Raw genomic sequence first — 25732 nt, forward strand, 5'->3', positions numbered from 1 at the left:
ATAAAATTGTTATTTATTTTAAATATAATTTAATTTTTTTTTTTTACGAATACTTTAAGGAATTATTATAATATTTTAAATTTTACCTCCAAAAATACTATTTATATATAGAATGAGTTAAAAATATATTTATAATTCCATACATATTTATATATATTGAATTATATGTATTTGTAAATAATAAAAAATTTAATTATTTATCGATTTGTGCTTATTAATGTCGTACTAATAGTGTAGAATATAAAATAAATATCATTTGTGAGAGGTTAAAATCTCTCCAGTAGAATGTGGTCCAGAATAGTGACTTAAATCGTGCATTAAAATCGATAAATAATAAGAAAAAATATAACCAGTAACATTATAATTATGTATGTACATAGATAATAAACGCTCAAATATATTTAAATTAAAAAAAAAAAAAGAATAAAGAGACTTAATCATAAACTGACTTTTGTTAAATGCTTATAGAAGTAGTATTGTATTATAGGAAAAGTTTAAATCGTAAAAATTAAGAAAAAAAAAATATCGAAATGTTTAGATATTTGAAAATTATAAGTGCACGTTGATAACTTAGATATGTAATTGTTTTATGGATATATCGATAATTTATAAATTATTGTAATGTGTTCATTGTAAGTACGTCAGAAGATTAAAAAAAAAAATTTTTTTTCATTTAATTTTTAATATACTAATGCATTGTTATCGTTCCATTTAATAATCTATATAAAAGTTACATCATATGTAATTATTTTAATCGTCACGTAAATAAATATATGAAATATCTGAGTGTATAATTTTTGTTATAAATAATTTATTTAATATATAGGGATATGAATGAAATATATGTAGAGTACGGTGACATAATTATTCATATTTCTTTAGATAATATTTTAAAAGATATATATGTGAATGTATCTATAGGATTCGTTGTATTAAAGTATTGAAAAATTATTTTAACTTTCATTTTAAGAAATAATCCTAACAAACAGTCAACCGATTCATAAAGGCCAGTCGTGCAAAAATTTAATAAAAAAATTAAGAATCCTATCTCTTTCACTTTAAATAAACTCTTATATTATCAATTAGCAAGTACGAACGAAATTCACGATCATCGAACGAAACGATTGAGGGCGGCGTTAATTTACACGACTTATAAGCTACTAACACGAAAAATAAACAATCTGGCGATATCCTTCCCTTTTTATTGCTTCCAAAGTAAAAACGGTACGAAGGCTTCGGCGGGCGGAGAGAGGCGGGAGGGGGACCGCTACAGGAGCGCTACTGCCTCTGACGACGTGAGTACAGTAGTACGCGCCCAACTCCCACCAGTCGCGCGCCGTCTGCGCACACGCAGCCTTCGCGCCAAGCAAATCTAACCTATAAAACCTATAGTGTAACAACTGTGTATAAAACTTTATCAGTGGATTACAGTGAGAATAACTCGAACTGTGATGTGTCCATACGTAACCGAGTGCATATTTGTAACGCGTGTAGCGTGACGGCAATAACTCTTCTCAATAGTGTCGTCTATTAACTGTTTATGGCCTGTGCAGTGCGTCTATTGTTGTGTGCGCTTCCACTAATCTCCAATTCACCTGTCCACGCCAAATGTGGTTAGACTGTGAAATGTGACAAAAAATGGCAATGATCTATCATTGTTCAGTGTGGACCCTCGGTTTGTAAACTTTGTGGGCGACTACCTGACCCTGGGGTTGGAGGCGTCGGACGATCGATCGGACAACCAGTCGCCTTGTGAGTTCGATATTTTTTTATAGAATATGTAATTTAATACGGCGGATGTGGAATAAATTGGGTAGGCAGGGTGCGTTATACGCTACCTGTTTTATTTATCATGGCGCGGATGTGTGTTATAAAATACATGTTTATAATTTTTTTTTCATTGTAGATACCACCCAAGATATTACAATGGTAATGTAACGGTTTGTGGTTAATTCCATTGTTTGGTTTTATAACTTTGTGGCCACTGTTTTAAATAATTATACGTGTTTTTATTGTTCAAGAAATATAACAAAGATATTATTATTTACAAGTGATTAGCTTGTTGTAATCATCTTATGTGATTAAACTAATTATCAATGTTTGTTTACAACCGCTTATAGAGTTAAGTATTATAAGGTTTTTTGTTTTAGTTATCTAAAATATATTTCTCGTAACAAGGAGCAGCTTTGTATTTTTTAAATCCCTATGTAAAGTTATAGGTGAGGACAACCGACACTTCAGATGTATCAATTGTGATAACAGCGGTCCACGACAGGAACACACTCCTTAATTTGTCTATAAAATAAAATAACTTACAAATAATATTTACCTCCTTAGTAGCCAATTCCAGTTCGGACTAATGAAAATTTACTCAGCTGTGCATTGGATAATTTGTTGGGTCTGCGCCTGAAATCTTTAAAGCTGTATCCGATTTACTGCCCCAGCGTAGAGCGATGAAATATGGCGTTACCTTTTGTTTACTCGCGCACTTCCGCATAATATGTCCCTCTCAGTTAGATAGTCTTCGTGATCGACATTATTTCCTGCTAGGATATCATCAAACACTATACAAATAAACTGGAATTAAAACAAACTTCATTCCACAGTCACTTCTTAATCTCTAAAGTCCAAGATTACTAAAACAAAATCTATCAATGATTGGGCTATAAATGATAACCGACAACAAATCTCAGTTTTAATATTTTAAATTTTTTGTATACAGAAAATATATGTATTAATTATTTACAGTTATATAACATGCATATATATTTATGAAAGAATCAAAAATGATACCAAAACGTCAGTTTCGAACATTTGTAAACCACGTGGAATCAACGAGATTAATTGAAATGAAAATCTACATAATAATAGCTTATAATCATGCCACAATACGTAATATTATTGTTATAATTGATCACACCACAAGGATTACTTACTAATAAAACAGCATTATAGACTGATAAGATGATCTTATAAAACACAACCATATCTTCAATACAACCCTTTACATAGCACAAATACAATTCCTTGAATACTTATTAATTCAATAGCCTATAGGTTTTTGAACTACTAGCAACGTTCGTTTTAGAGAAATTATTATTATTATTTTCTGCTCCAATTACGCTTAACTCTAGTGTAAAGTGATATAAAAGGAATAGAATCTAAAACTTTCACAAAGCTAAGTGGATATCGTTGAGTTATTTAGACTTCAAATATTATAGCTTAATAGTTCTAGTTTGGAAAGCTAGACTATTTTAAAGATGATTTTTAATAACTGTACCTACATCTATATTAATATTCCACGTGAACTAAATGCTTTATGCTTGAGACGATATGGAAACAAACTTTCATTATGAACGGTCTGTTTTGTTATCGAGTTTTTCCGACGAAACATTCTCAGCAGGAGTCTAGAAATTGACAGTTTATAGTCCCGTGCTTCGGAAATCACGACAATTACTGCAAGATTGACAGACTTGAATTAAACACTGGGCCTGAGTTCTGAAGCACCAAACTAAATCCTGGCCGACGTTACAGAAGTGGCTCAGAAAGATATCATCATATGCATAATATTGCCGAGATTAATGAACTTTTACTGAAGTGGGGATTACTTTGTATACATTTCCCACAAGCAAATTAAATTACTTATAATTTCATTCATTCTTACATAAAAATTCAACACTTATGTGAAGTTCAGGATTACGGTAACGACAGTAGTTATGACTCAGTCATTATAGCAAGTATACTTGCTATAATTTGCTACTTGCATTAAAAAAATTATTAATGTATATTTTATAGATTGAAGGCTACTTGGAACTGCTTGAAGGTACATAGTTGATATTATCGCATCAAATTCAATTAAAAAAATGTTCATACTTTGTTTCTAGATTTTGGTACGTTGATAAATACTGATAGTATAATGGCATTTTATGTTATATTAATTTTAAAAATTGTATTCATTTCATCGAAATTAAATGAATTTTAATCTTTAAAATAATCAAATTCGATTATATAATTTTTGTAAAACATTTTGTTAGTTAGACAATGCTGTTGTCTTCTGCTTTCGATTGTTAAATCGGTGATATTAGAAAGAGATAGATATGTTTTTAACGTAACATCTGCTAAAAAACATTGATATGTAGGTCTGTATATTTTTTTAAACTGATACCTTTTACGCGTCTGTCATATAAAAGAGTTGTATTGTACAGCCAACAAATGGTAGTTTATCAACACCATCAAATGATAACCTAATCTAATCAGACATGCTGTCTTATCATTAACAACAGAAACCTTGCGGCACCGAAAAAGAGTCCCGCTTTTAATAACAATAAACGTAATTGCAGCCAATATATTAATTTAGTATTTGTAAATCACAGATTGTATGATCAGATAGTTGTAACATATTTAACGATCCGGCCCTAATTTTCATGGTTAAACACGATTTCCATGAAATCGTTTCAAATATTTTCTTTGATGTACACCGCTGTCATTTGATTGGTTCATTGTGACGGACTTTTTATTTGATGTGTCAATGATTTAATTCGTTATCATATTTAAATTATAGCCTTTTTATTGATTAAAAGTGCAGCAAGACTATTTAAAAGCTGATTACTAGATATAGGTGTCATTAAAATAATTTTATTCAATTATAACATTTTTCTACTATAATGAGTAGTGTGATCGCTTCCGATTAACATAAAGACAAAGCTAGCTAATACTTTCTTATCGATGTTATATATAAAATTTTAAAACATATATTCATAATATTTTTGTATAAATTCACATCTAAGTATAAACATTATTTCAGAAAAAAATATTTCTGATACTTTTTGGTGAAGATTATTTATATATTATCTAACGTTACTTATTTTTTAAATTAGGTTTGAAATTCGAACAATGATTCGAAATCCAGATTAAAACTGTTTTTCGACGTTAAGGATTATATAACAGTATACTTTAATCTCTTATGGTAAATAAATCCTTAAAGGGTATTTTAATTGTATACGGATAAATATGCTTAAGAGTCATCAACCCCATCCTGCCGCAAAGGGATTAATGAACGAAAACCTAAGACAGGCCCGTGTAGCGTTGATTTAGTGCCTGGAGATCGAACTGGCCCAGATCTCAGATAGTATGCTGGAATGAAAAACAAAAACAAACTTGTATTCATATGCGTAGTATGCAGCTACATATTGTATGTGTTACGAAACTTCAAAGATATTTTAGAACCAATAAAAAAATATGTTATCAATTTATAAGCTATAAACAAACTTGCTCATGTACGCTGTTTATGTATTACATCTATGAAAACGGTAAAATAAATTCTCGTTAAGATGATAATTACTTTGATTGATTATCGAAAATGTCATAAAATAAAAACTCAAAGAAAGATAAACAAAGTTTATTTGCAACAAACGCTGCAGATAAAAGTATTTAAAAAAAGAAAAGAAAATGTAGAGATTCAGACTAAACATTTAAAATGGAACATAATTAAATAATTAATTTCTGCTTAAACTAGTAATCAACTTTAAAACGAAAAAAATGTAAAAAGAAAATAAAAACAAAAGTATACTATAAAGAAATAAATGTGATTAAAATATAAAGTTTATTTAACCAAAATTTAGAATCTGAAACATTGACTAGGATTAATAAAAATCCAAATTGAAAACATTTCAAAAATTTCCAAAACACACCCCGCTCTCAGCTGCATTTTTAGCTAAGCTTTATTGAGTTCTCTTTAGAAGTTACGTTTAACCATTATACATTTTTTTTTTCAACTTTATAAATTGTCCTTATTAAATCACTTTTTTCATTTTGATATAATTATCATCGAAAAAATATTAACTAGCAATCGAATTAAAATGTACAATTTTTAACATTGCTTCACTTTCGAAATTCAAGGAACGAGAGGGACTTACTAAACTGAAATAACTACTTTGAGTATTTGGTACTTAACATAGCCGTGGTGATTTTGACGGCGAAATAAATTATGAAGTCGCTGGTAAAAGTTACCATCGAAACCTAAGCAGTAATTTATTAGACGATAATAATTAAACTCATCTGCTTACATAATATCGAGATCATTATGAAATATTCAGTGAGAACTCATTACAGGTGGTATGTTTGTATGAGAAAAGAACTCGATCCATTAATCTTAATAAATTTTCGTTGCATTATTTTGCATTAATATGGAAAAAAAAAACGCTCTGTGATAATGCCGTCTCGTTAATGATCTTGATATTAAGCTAACGTAAGATTAATTTATGCTTTAGAAATAAATATGTATTTTTTAAATTAATCTATAATAACTATTTTAACAAAAATGGTAAAATAGTTTGTTCGGCAAAAGTTGATTGTTGATTCGGGATTTAGTCATAATTTCCTATAATTAACCAAATTAGGAATTCGGATAAATCTGAACTTAATAATAATCATCTTTATATTGTTTATAATAACAATTACATGGTTGAACTAGGAAAAAAAGTCTCAATGTATAATAACATAGTCATCAAACAAATACAGATCAATCCTAGTTACGATATTTAAATAATCTTTGTTAATGATAAACTTATCTTTTAGTTATTGGTATATTGTTCAAATATTAAAACAAGATGACTGTTTTAATTAATAAATTAACAAGGTATTATTTTTATATGAGATCGTTTATAAATCTATACTATTGAAATTACAAGTATTACATTCATACGTTACTGCAGTGTATTCATACATATTCATATCTATAAATTCTCAAACCAAAAGAGATAAAAGTAGTTTTACAGCTTCGTAGCAAGTAAGATGGTAGAAACTCGATCAGGCGTAACCTTAGTGGGAATGAAACGAAACACAAAGTTAGCCTGCGAGTGAAAGGGATGACGAATCAGAAGGCTTTTACGGTAGAACGGGCAACACGCAGTGAAATGTGGGCCCGGCGCTTGACTTCTTTTTCGATCTCGCTTGAATAAATTGATTCTAAGATTTATCTTTTTTCTTTTAACTTACAACCATGGAGGTATAATAACTCCGTTTTACGTTTCATTATTTCTTTTTTAAAGTTTTTTATTAACAAAAAGTATTTTCTTTTTTTGTTTACATAAATAATATAAAATTCAGGAAACGCTAAGAAAGCAGTACGTCATGCAAAAGCAATAAACAGACAAATGTTTTATTGTCCTCGGAGACTTTAATTTCAGTTGGTAACCATCAGATACATCGTAAATCTCAGAATAGCTAATCTCGTAAATTTTAGTAGTGTTGGACAAACATACTAACGATGGTAAAATCGTTTAAGTACCTTACGTCAAAAAAAGTAAAAAAAAAAACAAATGCAATCATCAAAATCCGTAGAACTTCGACGGAACCCTGAACGTAATAATAGCTATAAAAACATGACAGGACAATATTTATTATATTCCTAATTATTATTTATCGGAGAATCAAGTTCTTTATAAATAACAGGTATTTTGGGCAATCGAAAGCAACATATCAAGTATAGACATTTATATAGTTTTTTGTATCCAAATCCGGTTGTCATTAACATTTTCTGATATCACCAGAAGCTAAGAACTATACTATTCTGAATAAACTGTTGAATGATGCATAAGATACAATAAAAAAATATATATTAATTTGCATAATGAGGAAAATAGGAAACAATTATTTATTATTAAAAATGACGGTACTTCAAAAGCTACATATGTTATTATTATTGAAATGATATAGATAAATTAATCTACCGTTCGTAAATTTTTAATATCATCGAATAATAAAAGTAAATCAATTTATTCAACTATATTCGATTAGAGATTAAAACTATTGATTGGTATAATATTTATATATCAACTGTAAAATGCAAATTAAACTTAGAATGATATCGTTGAAAGGACACAGGCTATCCAATATGTAAACAAATTGTGAAGCGTCGCTGAAGCGTGGGTAGATTCGGTGAGAAATAATCTGTTTTTTATGCTAATGGTTAAGTAGAAACAATGTAGAGCTACTTAATTAAACATGTTTCTCGATCCATAAATCTAAATATTCAACACCTGCCTGCTGGCAAGTGCTGGCAAAGAGAACCGTACCTTCTTACGATCCATAAGTGAAAGCCGTAAAGATAAGAATCGACTTCAGCTCTGCGCTTGTCGTTTTAAAAGCCTCACGGAATGAAATGCCATATTATATATTTCGTGTAATAAATGACACATCGATAAAATTTATTTAATCCTTAATGTTAATAATGAAGCGCTTGTTCAATTAACATTGATAATAAATTTAACAAAAATCAACCTTACCGACTCTTTCGATTGCAAGTTTATTTACATGTTGATAAGTGCAGCAATGAAATTGTATTATGACTTAATAAAATTTCTAAATTTATATACTTATTGCTAACGGATATTCTTTTTTACAGATGAATCTTCATACGTAATGTCTGAAAACGGTGCAACAGCAGTGTCGCGGGCGTCTACACCTCGCCCTGTTACTGAAAGTCCTGTTACTACTCCCTTACGTTCAAGGCATGACCAGTTCCTCGCTAGTTCAGCTGAAAGAGCTCAAAGACCTACCTCTAATGGTCGAAATCCTAATGGAAACTTCGAGTCACCGCCCTTACCTTACCACCGTCAGATAACGACGGGTTCCCTTCTACCATCTCATCGTGAAACTTCAGCATTTGTTCCCGTAGTTCCAACAAGAGCCATGCATCCTGTTATGTATCCCAATGAAATGCACCCTCCACTAATACCATCAGAAATTATCGAGCGTGAGAGAATGCTGGAGAGAGATCGAAGTGAATCCGCGAAAGGATCACCCGATAGAGTTTCGGGTAACTTTCCTAAAAGGAACTCATTTGATTTAATGGCTATGATGGTCGAAAAGAGAAAAGAGGTGGCATTAAGAGAAGCAGCCGCAGCAATGCTTCTTCCTCACCATAGAACACCTTCTATTGATGGAATGATATCGGATGGATCACCCCAGCCCCCTATTTATGGTCCACCTGGTGCATTTTTAGGTGCGCCCGGTCCTTCACCCACAGCTGGCAACAGCTTCACATTTCCCGGGGCTGGTTTATTTCCACCGGGGGCCGGTCCTCATCAAATGCACCCACATCTAGACAGACGATTACTTCGTGCACCAGGCAGAGCCTCGAGACCGAAAAAGCAATTTATTTGTAAATTTTGTAATCGACAATTCACAAAATCTTATAACCTGCTTATCCACGAGAGAACCCACACTGATGAGCGTCCTTATTCCTGTGATATCTGCGGGAAGGCGTTCCGGCGACAAGACCACTTGCGTGATCACAGGTGAGTCATGCATATTCATTTTATTGTTTACACTGCCATATTTCATATTTATACGATACGTAATTATAGACTATACAAATTTTATATTCATTTTTCATATATGGCTTTAATTTTCTACAAGGTTGGTCATAGTAAGTATAGAGACCTATTTTACGTGCACGTAACTGGCAGCCGGTGTAACTCAAGTTGCAGATGTTAACCCGAGTGTGGCCGCATCCGTTCGGCTACTTGGAATTGAAATATTTATAAGTTTCTTAATCGTAGTTCAGGTTCTCGGAAATTTATCTATCTTGATTGAAGTGATATAAATAAACAGTAATGTGTTAAGATGGCCGGTAACTTAATCAAGTTTAAGATTTTTTTTAATTGGAACTAAATTATTTCTTTAAGATAAACCTTATTGCTGCACATATTATTTTAAGGATTCGATATACGTTGACGTAGTTATTCAAGTTAATACAATATTCAAGTTATTTTTTTAATCCAAATTAACAATTCCATGCCAAGTTCCAGTCTTAGATATCTTCATATTTCCTATTTATTGAAAAAATATCTTATCAAGTATTTTTAATTACTTCAATATCGAGTTTTAAATTTAATTGAACCGTATTTGTTACGTTCCCACAGCGCTATTGAGTTGGTCATCTATAAAATATAGATTTATAGTTCCTATAAAAAAATCGAAGCGCTCTTTCTTATATCGAAAAAGAGTTAATTGGACTTTTTATTACAAGCTATTATTCAAATAGGATAGTATTTTGTAGTGCCTCAGAAGATACTTTGAAATTGATCTGTACATTAGTCAGTAACAAGGAGGAAAATGGATATTAGAAGCTGTTCTTGTTAAACGCTTATAACGTTAATTAAAGTAATTCCATCGGATTGTTTCGACTTTTGCAATTATTTTTGATAAATATTTTTAATAGAAAAAACGAAATCGAAGATGTTATTTATATCTATCAAATTTGAAAAGCATATATATATATTTCTATATCTTTGTCGAATATGTTTTTCTCACGAGTATACCATGTTTAAATTGCTTTCGATAAATTATTCAAAATATTGCGCAAGTTCTTCCAGCTAATGTATATTCACAATCATTTTAATCCGATTATAAGATACCAGAATAAATCCTATAAAATATAAGTTTTTTAAGCGTTCTTTTCGACTCGGGTCGACGGCTTTTGGGGCGATTCAAGTGATTTTATTGTACCATAAAAACTGGACAGACCTCCTTTCGTATCGCATCTCAGAGTTAATCCTTCTAAATTACATTACTACTTTTCTTTAATGCATAGACGTTTATAAAATATTCTAAACATGATTTTTTTTAAAACGAATGTCGTGGTTTTTTTGTCAAAGGATATGAGACTTTAACTAGTATCATCTCTCTCGTTCGAGACCTTTTGTTAAAAAGCTTCGCATGTAAATGACTGGCAAGGTTTTTTTACCTCAGTATTGTTCCACCCTGTCCTTTACTACTGATAAACAGTATAAGTTGTTCTTAATGACAAAGTAGTCTTTGAATGAAAACTTCTTTCTGTATAAGCTGTCTAGCCATGCGCGGGGATCAAATTATTTTCAAGAGTAGCTCTCATTTATCGAAAGCTATTTTGTCTTTCACTAACGCTTAGAGCAAAGTGAGATGTCCTTATAGCATAAGAAGAACACTCGAACTACTAAAGACTGAAGTCATACTCAGAGTCTCGTTCTAATTCATATTTCATATTCATTAGAATTTTTATTAAATATTATTAGGATAAAAGCAAAACAATGATTAACTTTATTTTGTTTAAAATTTTTAAGTGAAAATATATGAATATAAATTAATGTCATTCGCATAATACCTAACATATTTTTTATCGCGATTGTTATTTTCAATTAATGCATACAATTTTTACGAGTTTTTACAAATATCAAACTAATTACTAAAATAAAAAAAATGTGAACAATCCTTCAGTTGGAAGTATTCGAACGTCCTAATATCCTTATTTCTTTAGCAGGATATAAATTTAAATACAGAATTGAAGAATATTAAGAAAAAGAAAATTGTAATATCGGTAATGATGAATATATTGTAATCGGTGTGTTCAATAAACATCTCATTATAATACTTACATATAAAGTATAAACTATTTCAATAGAATCTCAGACTTAGTGATATTTGATGAAATTTAATGCTCGTCTGAGGTATTCGTCTCGCATTGAGTTACGCGTTTTTTCATCTCGATCTGTAATTAGTTTAGAATCTGATGACTCATCGGTTTCTATTGGTGTTTCGGTAATGGAAGTCGGGATTGATACGGTCCGCATATAAAATTAAAAGCCAATCTTCTTAAGTAATTTAACGTAACATTTCGTATGCGTTAATTTTTTCGGACGTTAAATGTTTTCTAAATTTCTTATGGAAATCACAATGTATATCTTTTGTTTTGAGATGATAATATTTTACCGAAAATGTTTCTAACTGTTCATCAAAATTATCTTTTATATATTCTCTATTTATTTAAAATATAGTTTGTTTGTTTTTTTTTGAAATACTTTAATATTTAACTCTAAGAGTTTTATTGCGATGATTTTGTTCTTCTGACGTTACATCCATAATTCCACGGGTCCATTAAATTGCCAAACATTTTTTATCCACAAAGTTGAATTGGTATTGACAAAAACACAACTAGTTATTATGAGAGTAAAAACTGTTCTGTAATTAGATAAAAAAAAAAACATCCTTAACTATCCATACTTTATTTGTGAACTCGATTCACAAGTACTTAAAGTACCAAATTACTTTATTTTGGACATAAATCGATTTACACCGAAATATGAGCTCACATACCGTGCGTCATAATTATGTGCAGTTACAATGTTTTTTGTCGCGCGTTATTATATTATGATTGCCTTTATCATCGCGATGCACCAAGCCTGCATAATATCAGGTTATTATACCCCAAGCTGTAATTAATACCCCTCAAAGAAATATACATTCATGTACCGCCTTTGACCTGCCAAGGACATGAATCTTGCACGCTTGTATAATATTTCCGAGAAAAATCAGTATTCCGTCACGACTTTAACAAAAACTATTGCAAAAATATAACGAAAATAGCCTACAATTATAAAATTATTGGTCCAAAAAATATCCAAGCACCTCTTGAATACGAAATGAGAACTAACTGGCCTTACGTAAATAAATACATCGAAACCGCATTTTTATCTCCTGTCGATCGGCAAAAGACGTATGATCAGAATTTTTTAACGGCAACTTTTAAAAAATTCGATTCCAAAATAAAAGATATTTTTTTAATACCTACTCTTATATTAACGAAAACAGAAAAACAAGCATTAGACGAAACAAAATCAATAATAGAAGGTAATATTTAAATAGTCACGTTTAATATTAAAACGATTATAAATGATGTTTACTTAACTACATAATGTAAACATTTTTCCAATCACATTAAATAATACTGTATAGCCACTCAATCATCAAAACATACTAATCAAGAGAGCGCTCAAAAATTCCACTATTAACAAGGCGTTGATGCCGTTCCCACCAGATGAGCTACGTACACTTAACGATACAAAAGTATTCACACTAAACCTGTACTTGTATAAACACGAAAACAAAAATACAACATGTACCGGCAATTTGATATAGGCAGCCGAGACCAGGCTATAGTAACATTAATTTGCTTGCAACCCAAGTAATTTCCTATGAAAAACTGGTTCTGGATGTATCTTATGAGAAACGAACTTGGATATAGCAACAGACCGTGCTTTAGTTTAAATTATAACGATTGCAATGAGTATTTCGCAATTTTTGTATTATATTTCTGTGAATTACAAATCAAACTATTGGTGATTTTATTCAACTAGTAATAGCTATATATTTATGAATACTTAAATTTCTAAATCATCATCATTTCATCTGTGTCTTCATATCAGTGTTTTACCATCAAAAGTTTCAACTCAACATTTTGTCCTTTGCAACTTTATTTTCTACGTCACTTTATCTTACAACCCATATGCAATTATGTCTCGTCCAAGACCACATATAATGGGGACCGGGCAAGCCTACTCGCTCGGTCCGATCGCTCAAGGGGCTGCAGCAAAAGGGATATCAAATTAATACTGAATCCATAATAAATCAAAGTGGGCAGGTGGACGCGGTCCCAAGACCAACATTTCGCCTACGGATATCTTTAGAAATTATCATCTTCGACCAATACGATAATAACGCTGAACTTATTTCCTCGCAAGACCTAAATTGGTGGTAGGAATCTATAATATTTGAATTATTTTGAACGATACCATTGATTTCGCTTCGTGTATTCTCAAAACTGACACGCAAATTTTATGTTATTAGTGTTTGATTGTGGGTGTAAAATATTTCTAAGAGAACATTATTTCCCTAATGTTGTTTTCATTGTCACGATGAATAAATACGAAATAAATTTAACTATCAACGTTGTATACGCTTTAAATATTAATTTAAAAGTCAAATATTAAAAAAAAAATGTATAAAATTCTTTAGAGATAAAAATAATGGCCTTACTCTTATGCAGTTATCACAAACATCTTTTAAACATACTTTGAATGGAAATGACATATTTAATTGATAAAATTTATTGCTTTCGGTCATTAGAAGGTATGGCGTTGATTAGCCTAATCGGTGCTGGTTACCATATAGATATGTAGCTTAAAAACCGAGATGGTCCAGCGATTAAAACACAAGAATCTTAACTGAAAAATTACATTTAACGTGGAAAAACATGCCTTGAAAAAAATCTATGATTCATAACATACATATAACTATACACCAAAACATCTTCTCACTAACTCCCACTAATATCCCAGCTGTGGGATTTTACAGGTTGTTACTGCACTGTAGATATGTTTGGATGTATTTGTGTTTAAAATAATCGTGACTGTTGCTTGAGAATAATTAGTTACGTATGCTCAGCGATTTCACAGCATCTTATTGCATATTGAAAGTTCTTTCGGACCATCTGGTTACACAACACAGTATGCCAAGTATAAGGTTTTGTAGGGCAAACATTTTCCATATTAATTACGCCTTGACTTCTCGTAAAATTTGTTTATATGAAGATTTATATATACTTCATTAATCTCTGGAAATTATTTTATTTACCTCAATCAAAATACGACACTCCAAATAAATGTTGTCAAAAATAGTTTTCTTTAATTTTTAACAGAAATTGTATATATTTTATAATAATACCTTTACATAATAGTAAATAGTATAGTTATTTAATAGTTTAGCATAATATTATTATCGTAGCGTCAGAAAGAGCGAAACTTTAAATCATAATTTAAGGCGAAAATGTATCTAGATATTTTTTGTAGTCTTAAATCTATTTTATAATATGCCATTAATACGTTACTAAATCACTAAGGACAGGTAGACGAATTATTCAAATTACGTCTGACGGTTGCGTGTGATTGCAAAAAGCTTTTTTGTCTCAAATTCCGAACCAATTAAATAAAACTCTTGCGTGATATTGATTCGAGATGTATTAATGTTATACAGAAACGTTCTGATCGTCTGAGAAAAATTTCCATTCTTTAAATATTAAAGTGTTGCAGTTTTGTTGAAATATTTCAAAATTGCATAGAATGTTCTCTTTACATTTGAATTTGGAATAAAATTAGCGTTTTGTTGTTGCATTCAAAGTCAAAATATATATTCAATTTAATGTTACGATTGCTTATTCATTGCTTAAAAGGAATTTAAGGAGCACCAGCGAAAAAAACTCATCGGAATTTTTATTTTATACCAACAATTATTGTATACACTGAATATAATTATATTTTAATTCGAAACGGCCTGGAGGCGATCGGTTAATTCCCAAGGTGATAAAGTCATTGGTTGTATAAAAACCTTTTGGCTGTGTATTTACATTCCTTGATATATATTTTTAATTTTATACTTTTTTTTTTCGTGACGTGTTCTAATAAATTGACCCACGAAAGAGTCAATGTGTAATTGGCTAACAGAGATTACAAGTATATATTTGTTCCTTGTGTTTAATGTTATGTGGACGTCATAATTTCTGATAATTACTGTCGAGTTTGTATTTGTGGTATATATATACAGCACACACGATATTTACAAATTATTTACAAAGTTATACTCTTTTGAATAAGGAAAATATTTTGTATTATATTATTCACATTATAGTTTACAAAATATTGTTTAATACAATATTGATAAAAAAGTCAAGATAACTATTTTAATGAATTTATTACTAAGTAATTTAAGATATACATAAAGATAGATAAATTGTAATGCTAGTATGCATTAAATGCAAAGAAAACATTTATTTTCAATTAAAAATTCCGATACGATCGCTTCCATTAATCATTCATCGGTAATCATTAATACGGAAGGTGGCCGTGAACCCTTTCCTTGGTTACTTTTATCTTTTAATGAACAGACGTGCTAATCTATAATTTCGTGTCATATAATTCACGCTAGATACTATTACTGAATTATCTTCAAGCGAGGCAATTTAAATTCACTAATTAAAACTTCAAGATACAAAGTTGATTCTTGAAATGATATATTTTAAAATTTTGTCGCGATAACAAAACTAAAGTCGACGTTCGAAATATTAAAAAGTTGGTTTGTTTGTTTAGCTTTCGCTTAACTGCTCAACGATCATCATGATATTCTGTGTAAATTGTCGGGGATACAGATAAGGACATAGGCTGTCTAACACCTCCCCTTCAGATGCGGACTAACCCGTGAAAGATATATAATTACGTTGTTCTAAAACCATTGATATACGTTTGTCATAAACCCTTTTTTATTATTAAGCCATTTAGCTTTGGTCTGACATAAACAATTTAATTCTTCTTACTCGAACATACAACTTATTAATTTACAGGAATTTCCAGTTAACTTTACGCATCGATATTTAATTTTTACTGAAATTAGTTCCAATGACTTCTAAATATTAAATTAGGTTTTGTGGAATCCACATACCAAACCGAGACAACGAACTCGTAGCTGCTTGAAAGTGACATGACAGATTTGTAGTGTCGACTTTACAACGTCTGTACAAGCCTACTTGAAAGCGTTTTTTGAATTTGGATTCGTTTTACTTTATTTTTTAATTCTTGCTAGTTGTTGATCTAAGGAACTTTTTTAAAAGTAAAAATTGAAAATATCAATTTAATATCATATAGGTATTTAAATTACGCTTATTACAATCAAAATGATAATAATATTATTACTTTCATAGTACGAATCATTATTATTGTATTTTCATGGTAATGCAGACCATATGCGTTCGAACAATTGAAAATTCGAAATGTATATTGAATGACATTACCCGAGTTAAGACTGCTATCATTGCAAAGTAAATACATCTTTGACACTTACGTTTTAAGATATAAATTTGCATGTATTCACTTATCCGTAAACCAGCGTGGGATGACAAGACGTATGCTTATCGTCGATTTAGCATTTCTCTGCTACTTAATCCAGTTTTTAAAAGCCATTAAGCTTGTAGTAGCGATACGTATTTGGTACTGGTATTTTGAAACTACTTCGTGGTTTGTGGTCAAAAGGGTCGGTATCGCGTGTCTGGCACACGAGTGGTTTTATATCCCTCATCATGATACTTAAACCATATATTGGTAGGTTTTAATTTGCACATGTTTATGTAAATCATAGACTTGTTATTTTATATTTGGAGTAATGCTTTACTAAGTTAAAGACCGGTACCAAATATAACGAATAAGTGAATGTTTATGGTTTACAACGTGCCACAAAAAATACCTTTTTAAGTTTTTTAGGTTAGTTGGCATGAAATTATTAAGGAGAATATGATTATATCAGAAAGTTCATAGCAATAGAAGTCGAATTCTAGTTTTTGAGAAGAGAGAATTTGAAATCTTCAGCTTAGAACCACAATCAAGCTTTTTCAAAAAATTTTCATAAAACCTCTCTCAGCTATGACACTTGAGTCCTCGAGAAGCTCAAGATTTGTTCAAAATATTCCGAGTTGTTTCGAGATGGCAGAGCAAATAGTGACCGGTCGGTTGTACAAACAGACGGCGTACCCGCGACCTTAGCCCACACCGCTTGCTAAGAATATTGACATAGCGTCTATTTGTACGTTGAATATTGTAATTTTATTAGACGCCATTGTATATTGAAACAAATTTCAGAATACGTTGCCTCCTGTAGTAAGTCTAGTAACACTACGTAAATATCCCACAGTTGGGCCACGGCCTCCTTTTCAAGGAGAGAGTTTGGAGTTTAATTATATTTCAAACTTACATCCAACACATGCAGGTCTTGACAATGTTTTCCTTCACATTCGAACACATTCCGAAGTATACAGACAAAATAATCATATGAAAACTTAGTCAAATTAATTTACCTGATTTGAATTAGCGATCTTCGACCTCGCTGTTTTATCTACTGGATTAGTTTAGCTCTGCCTTTCAATAGGGTTTTGTATATTAGAAGATAGGATATTTTGGTTCCATAGCGGCGAATGTTGGCCAATCCTGATAAGAATCACTTAACATCTGAATATTTAGAAAGCTTGTATTGTGTTCCGGCCGCAAATAACAGTCAAATCACAGGTCCGTGTATTAGTACATTTTTTTTTATTATTCGCATAACACTTACTGACGTAATATTTTTCGTTCATTTTTCCAGAAACGTCATTACATATTTTTGCTTATACAATTTACATAAGGCACGTTTAACGTTTTTCTTCAACGTGATAAATGTTAAGTACACGTGGGACTATTTTAAAAATTAAAATATTGAAGTAATTCCACATACATGTGCTGGTTCTGTAACTATTTTTAACTGTCGTCCAGAGTGAAATAACGAGTTTTGAAAGTATTTGGACCTGTTCTATTGTTATTATATGTAGAAGAAAGGTATCCAAGGCGACTCTCTGTTAACCATTAATAATACGACGATGTTGAGATAAAATCCGTTAGAATACACTACATAACCAGGTAGATGTCCCTAATCTTATTTATTTATTATTTTCGAAATTCCTATAAATGTTATTATTTACTGGATTAAAATTCAGCTTTTTATTAAGTTGTATGGTCATTTAAAAAAATTTTTTTTTTTTTTTTGTTATTATTATATAGTGTCAGTCTTATTAAAAATTTAGTAGAATGAAAAAGTAAATTTTTCTAAAATAAAAAATCATAATAATATACTAATTTAGATTTTACGAATCCCAAAAAAAATATTTAACAAGATTGCAATAAAAAAAAATAGTAATTACCAAGGAGGTTAGTAACGCCTATTCTATTATTTAAAAAAAAAAGTTTTATTTATCTACATTCTATTATGCACAGTTAAAAGATATAATATTAAATAGAGCTATTTACTATGAAAAATTCCAGAGAATTCCTTAAACAAATTCACAGCAGTAAAGAATAATCAAAGATCTCTCGGTAATTAATTCAAGGGACTAAAATAATAACAGACATATCTACGTGACTGTTTGTGTGTGATGTTATCTCTTGTATAAAATAATGGTGTCCATGGTTCGAACGCCATGCCACTTTTCAACTGGTTGTCCTTGGCAGGTACGACTTTTATACCCATGACTTTCCCGTATGCTTCGTTTAGTATATTATGGTTTAGAAATGTATACCTTAATATATTTTTTAATGTTGCTCAAGTCACATTACTATTTGAGGAAGGTTAAGTTGATTAATTTGTTTCTTGTAAAAATTTTAAAATAAAAAAATAATAACTTCACGTAGATAAGTTATTAGTTGGTAAAGTTTGAAAATTAACTATTTTACATAAAATACGTGTAGACTTAAATTCATATTAACTTGAAAAGACAAATTTTAATTTAAAAAAATAGATATTTTAATCGTCATTACATTTTTTGATCTCATCGCTTTTAAAATCTACTTGTGACCTTTCAAGTCCAGTATTTTAGAATTTTTCAACGGATAACCTTTAACCAATTTAATAGTAAACAAAATAAAAATAAAACAAATTACATTTAATTTTAAAGGCATTTTTCTTTTCCTTATTTTTTATGAAGTTACAAAATATTAGGAAGCCTATTTTAATTTAAAATACAAGGATTAAAATCCGTTTTAATTCCTTTAACAAAGTGGTTTTTCGGTTGAATTGTTATAAAAAGACTTATAGAAGAAGCCTTCGAAGTCCGTTCTAAAGAATTAATCGCGTTATTTATTGCCTTAGCTGTGAACCAACTTTAATCTCTTCTGAGCACGTTCATCTATTAAGCTAAACAACAAAATAGTCTTTAAAGTCATACAAACAAGGACTACGATCAACGTAATATTTAGCTGTTTTTATGTATGATATAAAACGTCGATCGTTTGTAAACATTTTTAATAGCAATAGTAATAATTTAAAATTGAAGGAAAACTTAATCTAGGTTCAATTAACATGCTATAATAAAGTTTTGTTTATTAATATTCATAAACATCACAACGATCCGGTATTAGAAGACATGCATAGTTATGAACAATTTATATTCATATTGTTTTTTGCCTCAAGTTCATTTACCTAAACACAATGACTTATGAAATAAAATTTGAATGTCACCCGGCTCTTAGCTCAAAGATTGGTATGAATCTCATGTTGAAGGTACATTCTCATGCTGACGGTACATTGTCACAAACAATGGAGCTTACCCTGAATGGCTTAAGACTTCGAGGCTCGCTTCTTTACCCGGGCGCTTCCTCACTAGTAGCAAACAATTGAAGTTTTACTGTTTTATCTTTAAGGCTAGAAAAGGAAGAGTTTTGTATTTTATGGCACGCTTTTAATTATTTTTATTTGTAATGAGATGATTAGTTATTATTAGTTAAGACGTATAATATTAGTACTTATAGATTCAGAGTCTGAGTAGTGATTTGATTGATACATCGCACTTTATACCGGTGTCACAAATACTCGTGAGCTCAGTATATAACGAATAGGTAAGGATGTCTTTGCTCAGCGATGACATGCCAGGGTAGTTACGGAACTTTATTTTTTAATTAAACAAATCCATCATATGATTATGACATGTAATTTATTGGAGCCGAGTTAGCCGAGCGGCTCGAACACGTGAATCTTAAGTGAAGATATCAGCATCGAACGCCGGCATACAGGATAGCGTTTTAATGTGATTAATTTGTTTTTATAATTTATATGGTTCTTGAAGATGAAGTCAAAAAATCGTAACGAAATGTGAATGTATGCGAATTTTTACCCATGGTGATAAAAACTTCAACCCTCCTAGTAGACTATGCTTTGATCAGCACCGGATTTACGAGGATTTACGAAAACATAATTCAAGAGAAATTTACTATAGGTAAAAAAATATATAGCAAAGATTAACAGCTAAGCGACAAGAAAACTTACATTCTTTATCCACAACAATATGTATCGACACCAATTGCGTATCTGATTATATAACCTATGTATGTGTGAGTTAAGGTTCTAACGTCAAACCACTACATGAAGGCTTCAATAAACCTCTCCGGTACGAAATTACGCCCGATTACACTCAATTACATGCAACCGACTCTAAACTGGGTTTACGATAAAACCGAAATTAACGCTTACATCCACCTATTGCCCTAATTGTACCTCGACTTGTCATAAATCATTCCTTCGGATCGAGATGTAAAATTTTAACAAGAATTCCGATCGTTAAGTGCTGCGCACATAACTTAAAAAATATTTTGTATACATAGACTAAAACATGTCATACAAAATAAAAATAAGCTCTTTCGAATTGTGACGTAAGACTCACAGATAAACTAGTTGAAGGAACCCGGGTACTTTTCTGAAGGTTTCGAATACGTGAAAAGTGTCTATAACATATTATGAAAATTAGCTAATAGTGGGTTCAAAACCGAGCAAGCGTTACTGAGTTTTCATTAATATAAATCATTTCGGCGTCGTAAAAAAACATCATGTGAAAACTTTAATGTGGCTGATAAAATTCTAGCTCTAAAAAGACTCCTCAAGAGTAGAGACCTTTCCTCAGCAGTGAGATATTTTTGCCTAAACCTTTGTTTACTTTACTATATAATAGAGTTAAATAAACATAATAATAACAAAAATTATACTTTGTGAATATTATAGGCACTAGTTAAAGTAACAAGCCGTGTGCGTATGCTTAAACTTTAATTGGATCCATATGTTAGGCCTATCAATATTCTTTGATTAATGATATCCAGAGACTTCAGTTTAATTGCCAACTGGGACCGTCATGAATCAACTGCCAGAGCTATAAATCTGATAACTCAAACTAGTTCTGATTCAGGCTGTTACGTTTTCAAAGCAACTGGAAATTAATACTACTTTTTTATTTTACGTTCTTTAATTATTATTTTTTTAAATCTGATGACGTAGTTGATAAATTACTAGCATCGCTTTATATGTTTATGAGATTGTTAATTAATATATAGATAATTATAAAAACAGAAATGCTGCCTAATCTGGAATAAAAATCTAACATTAGTTACTCTTATCAAAATCAAAATATGCATTATTCGAGTAGGCTCTAACAAGCACATTTTGTGTGATAATTTAACTAGTTAGTCATGTTAATTAAGCGATAAGCAACCACCGGCTCGGAATATGAATTCTAGTAAGAAAATTTACAATTTATACAACCTGTATAATGTTTAATTAAAACAAATTCCCCGCTTTGAACCTTCTTAATCTTCTAGAGTATTATGATTTCTCCAACATTCGTTATATAGGGGAAATATTTACATAAATTGTTATTCGATTCTAAAACAATTTAAAGGGTTTCATAGCACGTAGATATAGAAAACTAAATGATAGGTACCTATTCAAAGATATCAAGCAATGATGACGACGGTGCCTCCCACTAAATTGCCAAGCCATAATAGCATTTCGTCTTGTGCCTCAAACTACATTGCTGTAAGAATTTTACAATCAAAATCACCGTTATTTGGTGACATGATATCTTGTAAACGCGTCCCATTACCAAAACAAGGCCACACATAACAAACGACCTTTTAATTATTATTTGTAAAAGTTTGTTAGCTGATGATTTAATAAGAACACATTCATTAGAAGGCAGAGGATCATGTTTCAATATCGTAAGTTTTGAAATAGACTATGTTTTAAAATTATCCAAGTGTAAAGGTTAGTATCAAGTATCTGTCTTCGTTAAAAAACTAGCACCTTTGTTTTTGTTGAAATATATTTAGCAAAGATTATAATTCAATGCCAGCGCCGTAAAAACTTAAATATTCAAACGCTTCCAATATATGTTCGAAGTTTGAAATTACGTGTTTTTTTTTTGTTATTGGATTATATCATAGAGAAGACGTTGATTCTAAATTCAATTTTTGAATTTATATAATTACAATACATGAAGTAGGTAAAGCACCTGACACCGGTGCAAGTAAGCACAATGAATGTTTGCGTCAGTCAGAGGTGAAATTGAGTGTGAAGCGGCAGCGGCGAGCCGTCGCTCCCATTATGCCGCTCGGACTGCGACCACGATAAACCGGCTGTGGAAGCAATGTAGTATCATACTGTCTTGATATATTAGTAACAGCTGCAACTGTAAACGGTTTTTTATTTGAAAACAATCAAGTTTATTCCGATAACATATACATCAAATTACTTACAAAAATGTTAACAAATTTTAAATGTTTTTAATTCTATCTTTGTTAATTGATCAAACAACAGTAAATATATAAAATTCAATAGACAAAGTTAAGTTTTATTTATATTTTTAATGTATATTTATATTGTCTTTGTTATTTCATATTATATAATATACTTGTCGACATTCTCAAGATTAAAAATCCAGTTACATACCTGAACGCAACGTGGACCAACCACTTCGCCGCGCTCCATTAGTATTTTCCATTTATTTTTTGTCCACGTACCTGTCCGAGTTTGGGGATTCAACTTTTTTATAAAGCCGCGCGACGAATACAAAATTTCTTTAGTATAACAAACGGAAAATTAATGATGTAGCGTGGAGTTATGCAAGTCTACGACGTAAACTGTATTATTTTTCCATTAAGTTTTTACCTGTTATAGAAAATTAAGAAATAATTGTACTAAGAAAAAAGTCTATGATATTCTATCTCGTATGACCTGAATAGGAATCTAAAATATATGTTTGGGTGCTTTAAGTCGGATTGCCATACAACATACGGCCTATTAAAATTGTTAAGAGTTTACGAGATAAAGTCTTGTAACTGAGTATACAGCACGTTACCTAACGTGTATTTAGTTATGTCAAATCTTTGAATGCTCGACTGCTTGGTCTCATTAGGGAAGTAGCAGATTAAATGAGACTCGTACTTTAACGAGTTATTGTAAATCCAGTGAACGCAAAACGCTAACAAGCTTTCGAACGTGTGTGAAAGATACTAATGATGCATTATCTTGGCCACACACGTAATCATTAAAGAGCTATGAATAATTTCAAAAAGAACTAAGTATAGAGTTAGTATGATACATTTATGACTATTGATTTCTGCTGTATCACGAACTTATATTAAAACTGAAAGAGATGATTTCGAATGATGATGAGGGTTCTTTAATTGTAAAGAAAATTCAACTATTGAAATTTTAACTAGTTTTATCAAGTATCTTACAAAAATTACGTAACTGAGAACAACTTTGCAAGGTAATAAAAAACGAATGTTTAATAGCTAGTAGTCAAAGATGAAACGAGAATTTTAAAAGTACATCATATAAAAACATACATATCGTTCTGTTCAAAGTTGTACCGCAAAAAATACTTACGAGAATTATAATGCCACTCAATTCGTTGCGAAAAACCGTGTGAATAACACTTAGACTCATTTGCATTATGTCATATTGGGCGATGTAAACGTTTTGCTACTGCTCCTTGTTTTAATATTTCAATTCATGAATAAACTTGAATAAATAAACAAATATCTTTATTAATATATTCGTTGGTATCTATTTCAAGATAATCTTTTTCTTTTAACGTATTAAACATTTTATCGTTTAATAATAACATGTGTGGATTTTTGTTTATATTCATTTGACATTAACAATCTATTTTTTTATTGGAAATTGCTAGGCAGACTCGTAAATTAACCTAATGGTAACTAACCACTGTTGATAGATATTATGGCTGTAAAAAATATTAACCATTACTTAGATGTAGTGGCCCGTTGCTGATGCGTCACTAACCTTTGAAACTACAGGAACAACCGGAGTTTCACCGGCTGATATTTCAAATCGAAATGCAAAATTACTAATGTATAAAAGTATTGTATATTTATATTTTAGGCGGTATATTTAGATATGAGTAGATAGCTTGACCCTTGGCTGACCAGCATCCATAAAGCCCTACCACGAAGTTACAGCAAAAATGTTAATTTTCAAATAAGAAATATGTAATAAGTTAACCCAGTTAATGACCTCTGGAACAATTATAGGACCACTAAAGATTTCGCCACGACCAAGACAATATTTCAAACGAAGTCTATTCTAATGCTAATTAGCTGAAAGTCGAGGCGTTGGCGTTTGTTCCTCATGATGGTAGCCTTAAAACAAATTGACTTAGAGTATGCGCACGCAAGGCACACATTTCGACTAGAAAATATCTACTATGGAAGATATTTTTAGAGTTATTAAATTAAATTTATCGACAACTGTGACCTCTTATTTGCATTCACTTTATGAAATTGTTTCGAATATATTTTATCGATACTGAATAATTTATTTTAACATAAACGTTTACAATATAGTGCACTATTTATATTTGGATTGTTTTTTTATCATAAATATAAAATATATTTGATAAATAGAATTAAATGTGTACCAAGCTTTAAAGGCCCGTCTAAGTACCAGATAAAACGTTGCGTGGGTTTACACGACAAGCAACGGTTGCTTAAGTACTTTTATATGCCTTAATATGGTCGCTACTTCTGTGCCATGCTTTATTTTCAATGTTCTCTATGTAACTATTTGGGTGTTCCATAAATTAATAACAATACGCTATATATTCCACGAGTATGTTGCATTAAATATTTTTTTTTCAATTTTTTTTGTAGATTTTAGTGTCCGTTTTTGGATTATGTTATTAGGCTGCATGACATTATATTTAATTAGATAATTTATATATATTTATACTGTTATGTAAAGCTGAAAAGTTTGTTTGAATGCGCTTATCTGAATTTGAAAAAAAAAAGATTTAAATAGCCCATTTATTGAGAACAGTTTTTGATTATATAGCTGATTCGACTCACAGGCTGAACTATAAACTTCAAAGCCAATGAAATCACGCGGAACTGCATTTATTGTACTTAATTAGGTTATTTAATAGTATAGCAGTCTAATCATCCATCTGAACGACTAATATACAGCCGTAAATTCTGCCAAGAGTATATTCTTTATTTAAGATGGA

General features: G+C 30.6%; 1 protein-coding gene across 1 annotated transcript in view; it reads left to right on the forward strand.

Moving 5' to 3' along the window:
* The first annotated feature begins 1316 nt into the window (after nucleotides 1-1316).
* LOC125070042 (RE1-silencing transcription factor) overlaps nucleotides 1317-25732 on the forward strand; it is a 31312-nt gene continuing 6896 nt past the window's right edge. The window contains exons 1-2 of the mRNA XM_047679712.1: nucleotides 1317-1752; nucleotides 8405-9299. Coding sequence (XP_047535668.1) covers nucleotides 8422-9299 — 878 coding nt within the window. The 5' untranslated portion in view covers nucleotides 1317-1752; nucleotides 8405-8421. The remainder of the gene's footprint in view (nucleotides 1753-8404; nucleotides 9300-25732) is intronic.

The sequence above is a fragment of the Vanessa atalanta genome, chromosome 16 (assembly GCF_905147765.1).
Source record: "Vanessa atalanta chromosome 16, ilVanAtal1.2, whole genome shotgun sequence".
Classification (NCBI taxonomy): domain Eukaryota; kingdom Metazoa; phylum Arthropoda; class Insecta; order Lepidoptera; family Nymphalidae; genus Vanessa; species Vanessa atalanta.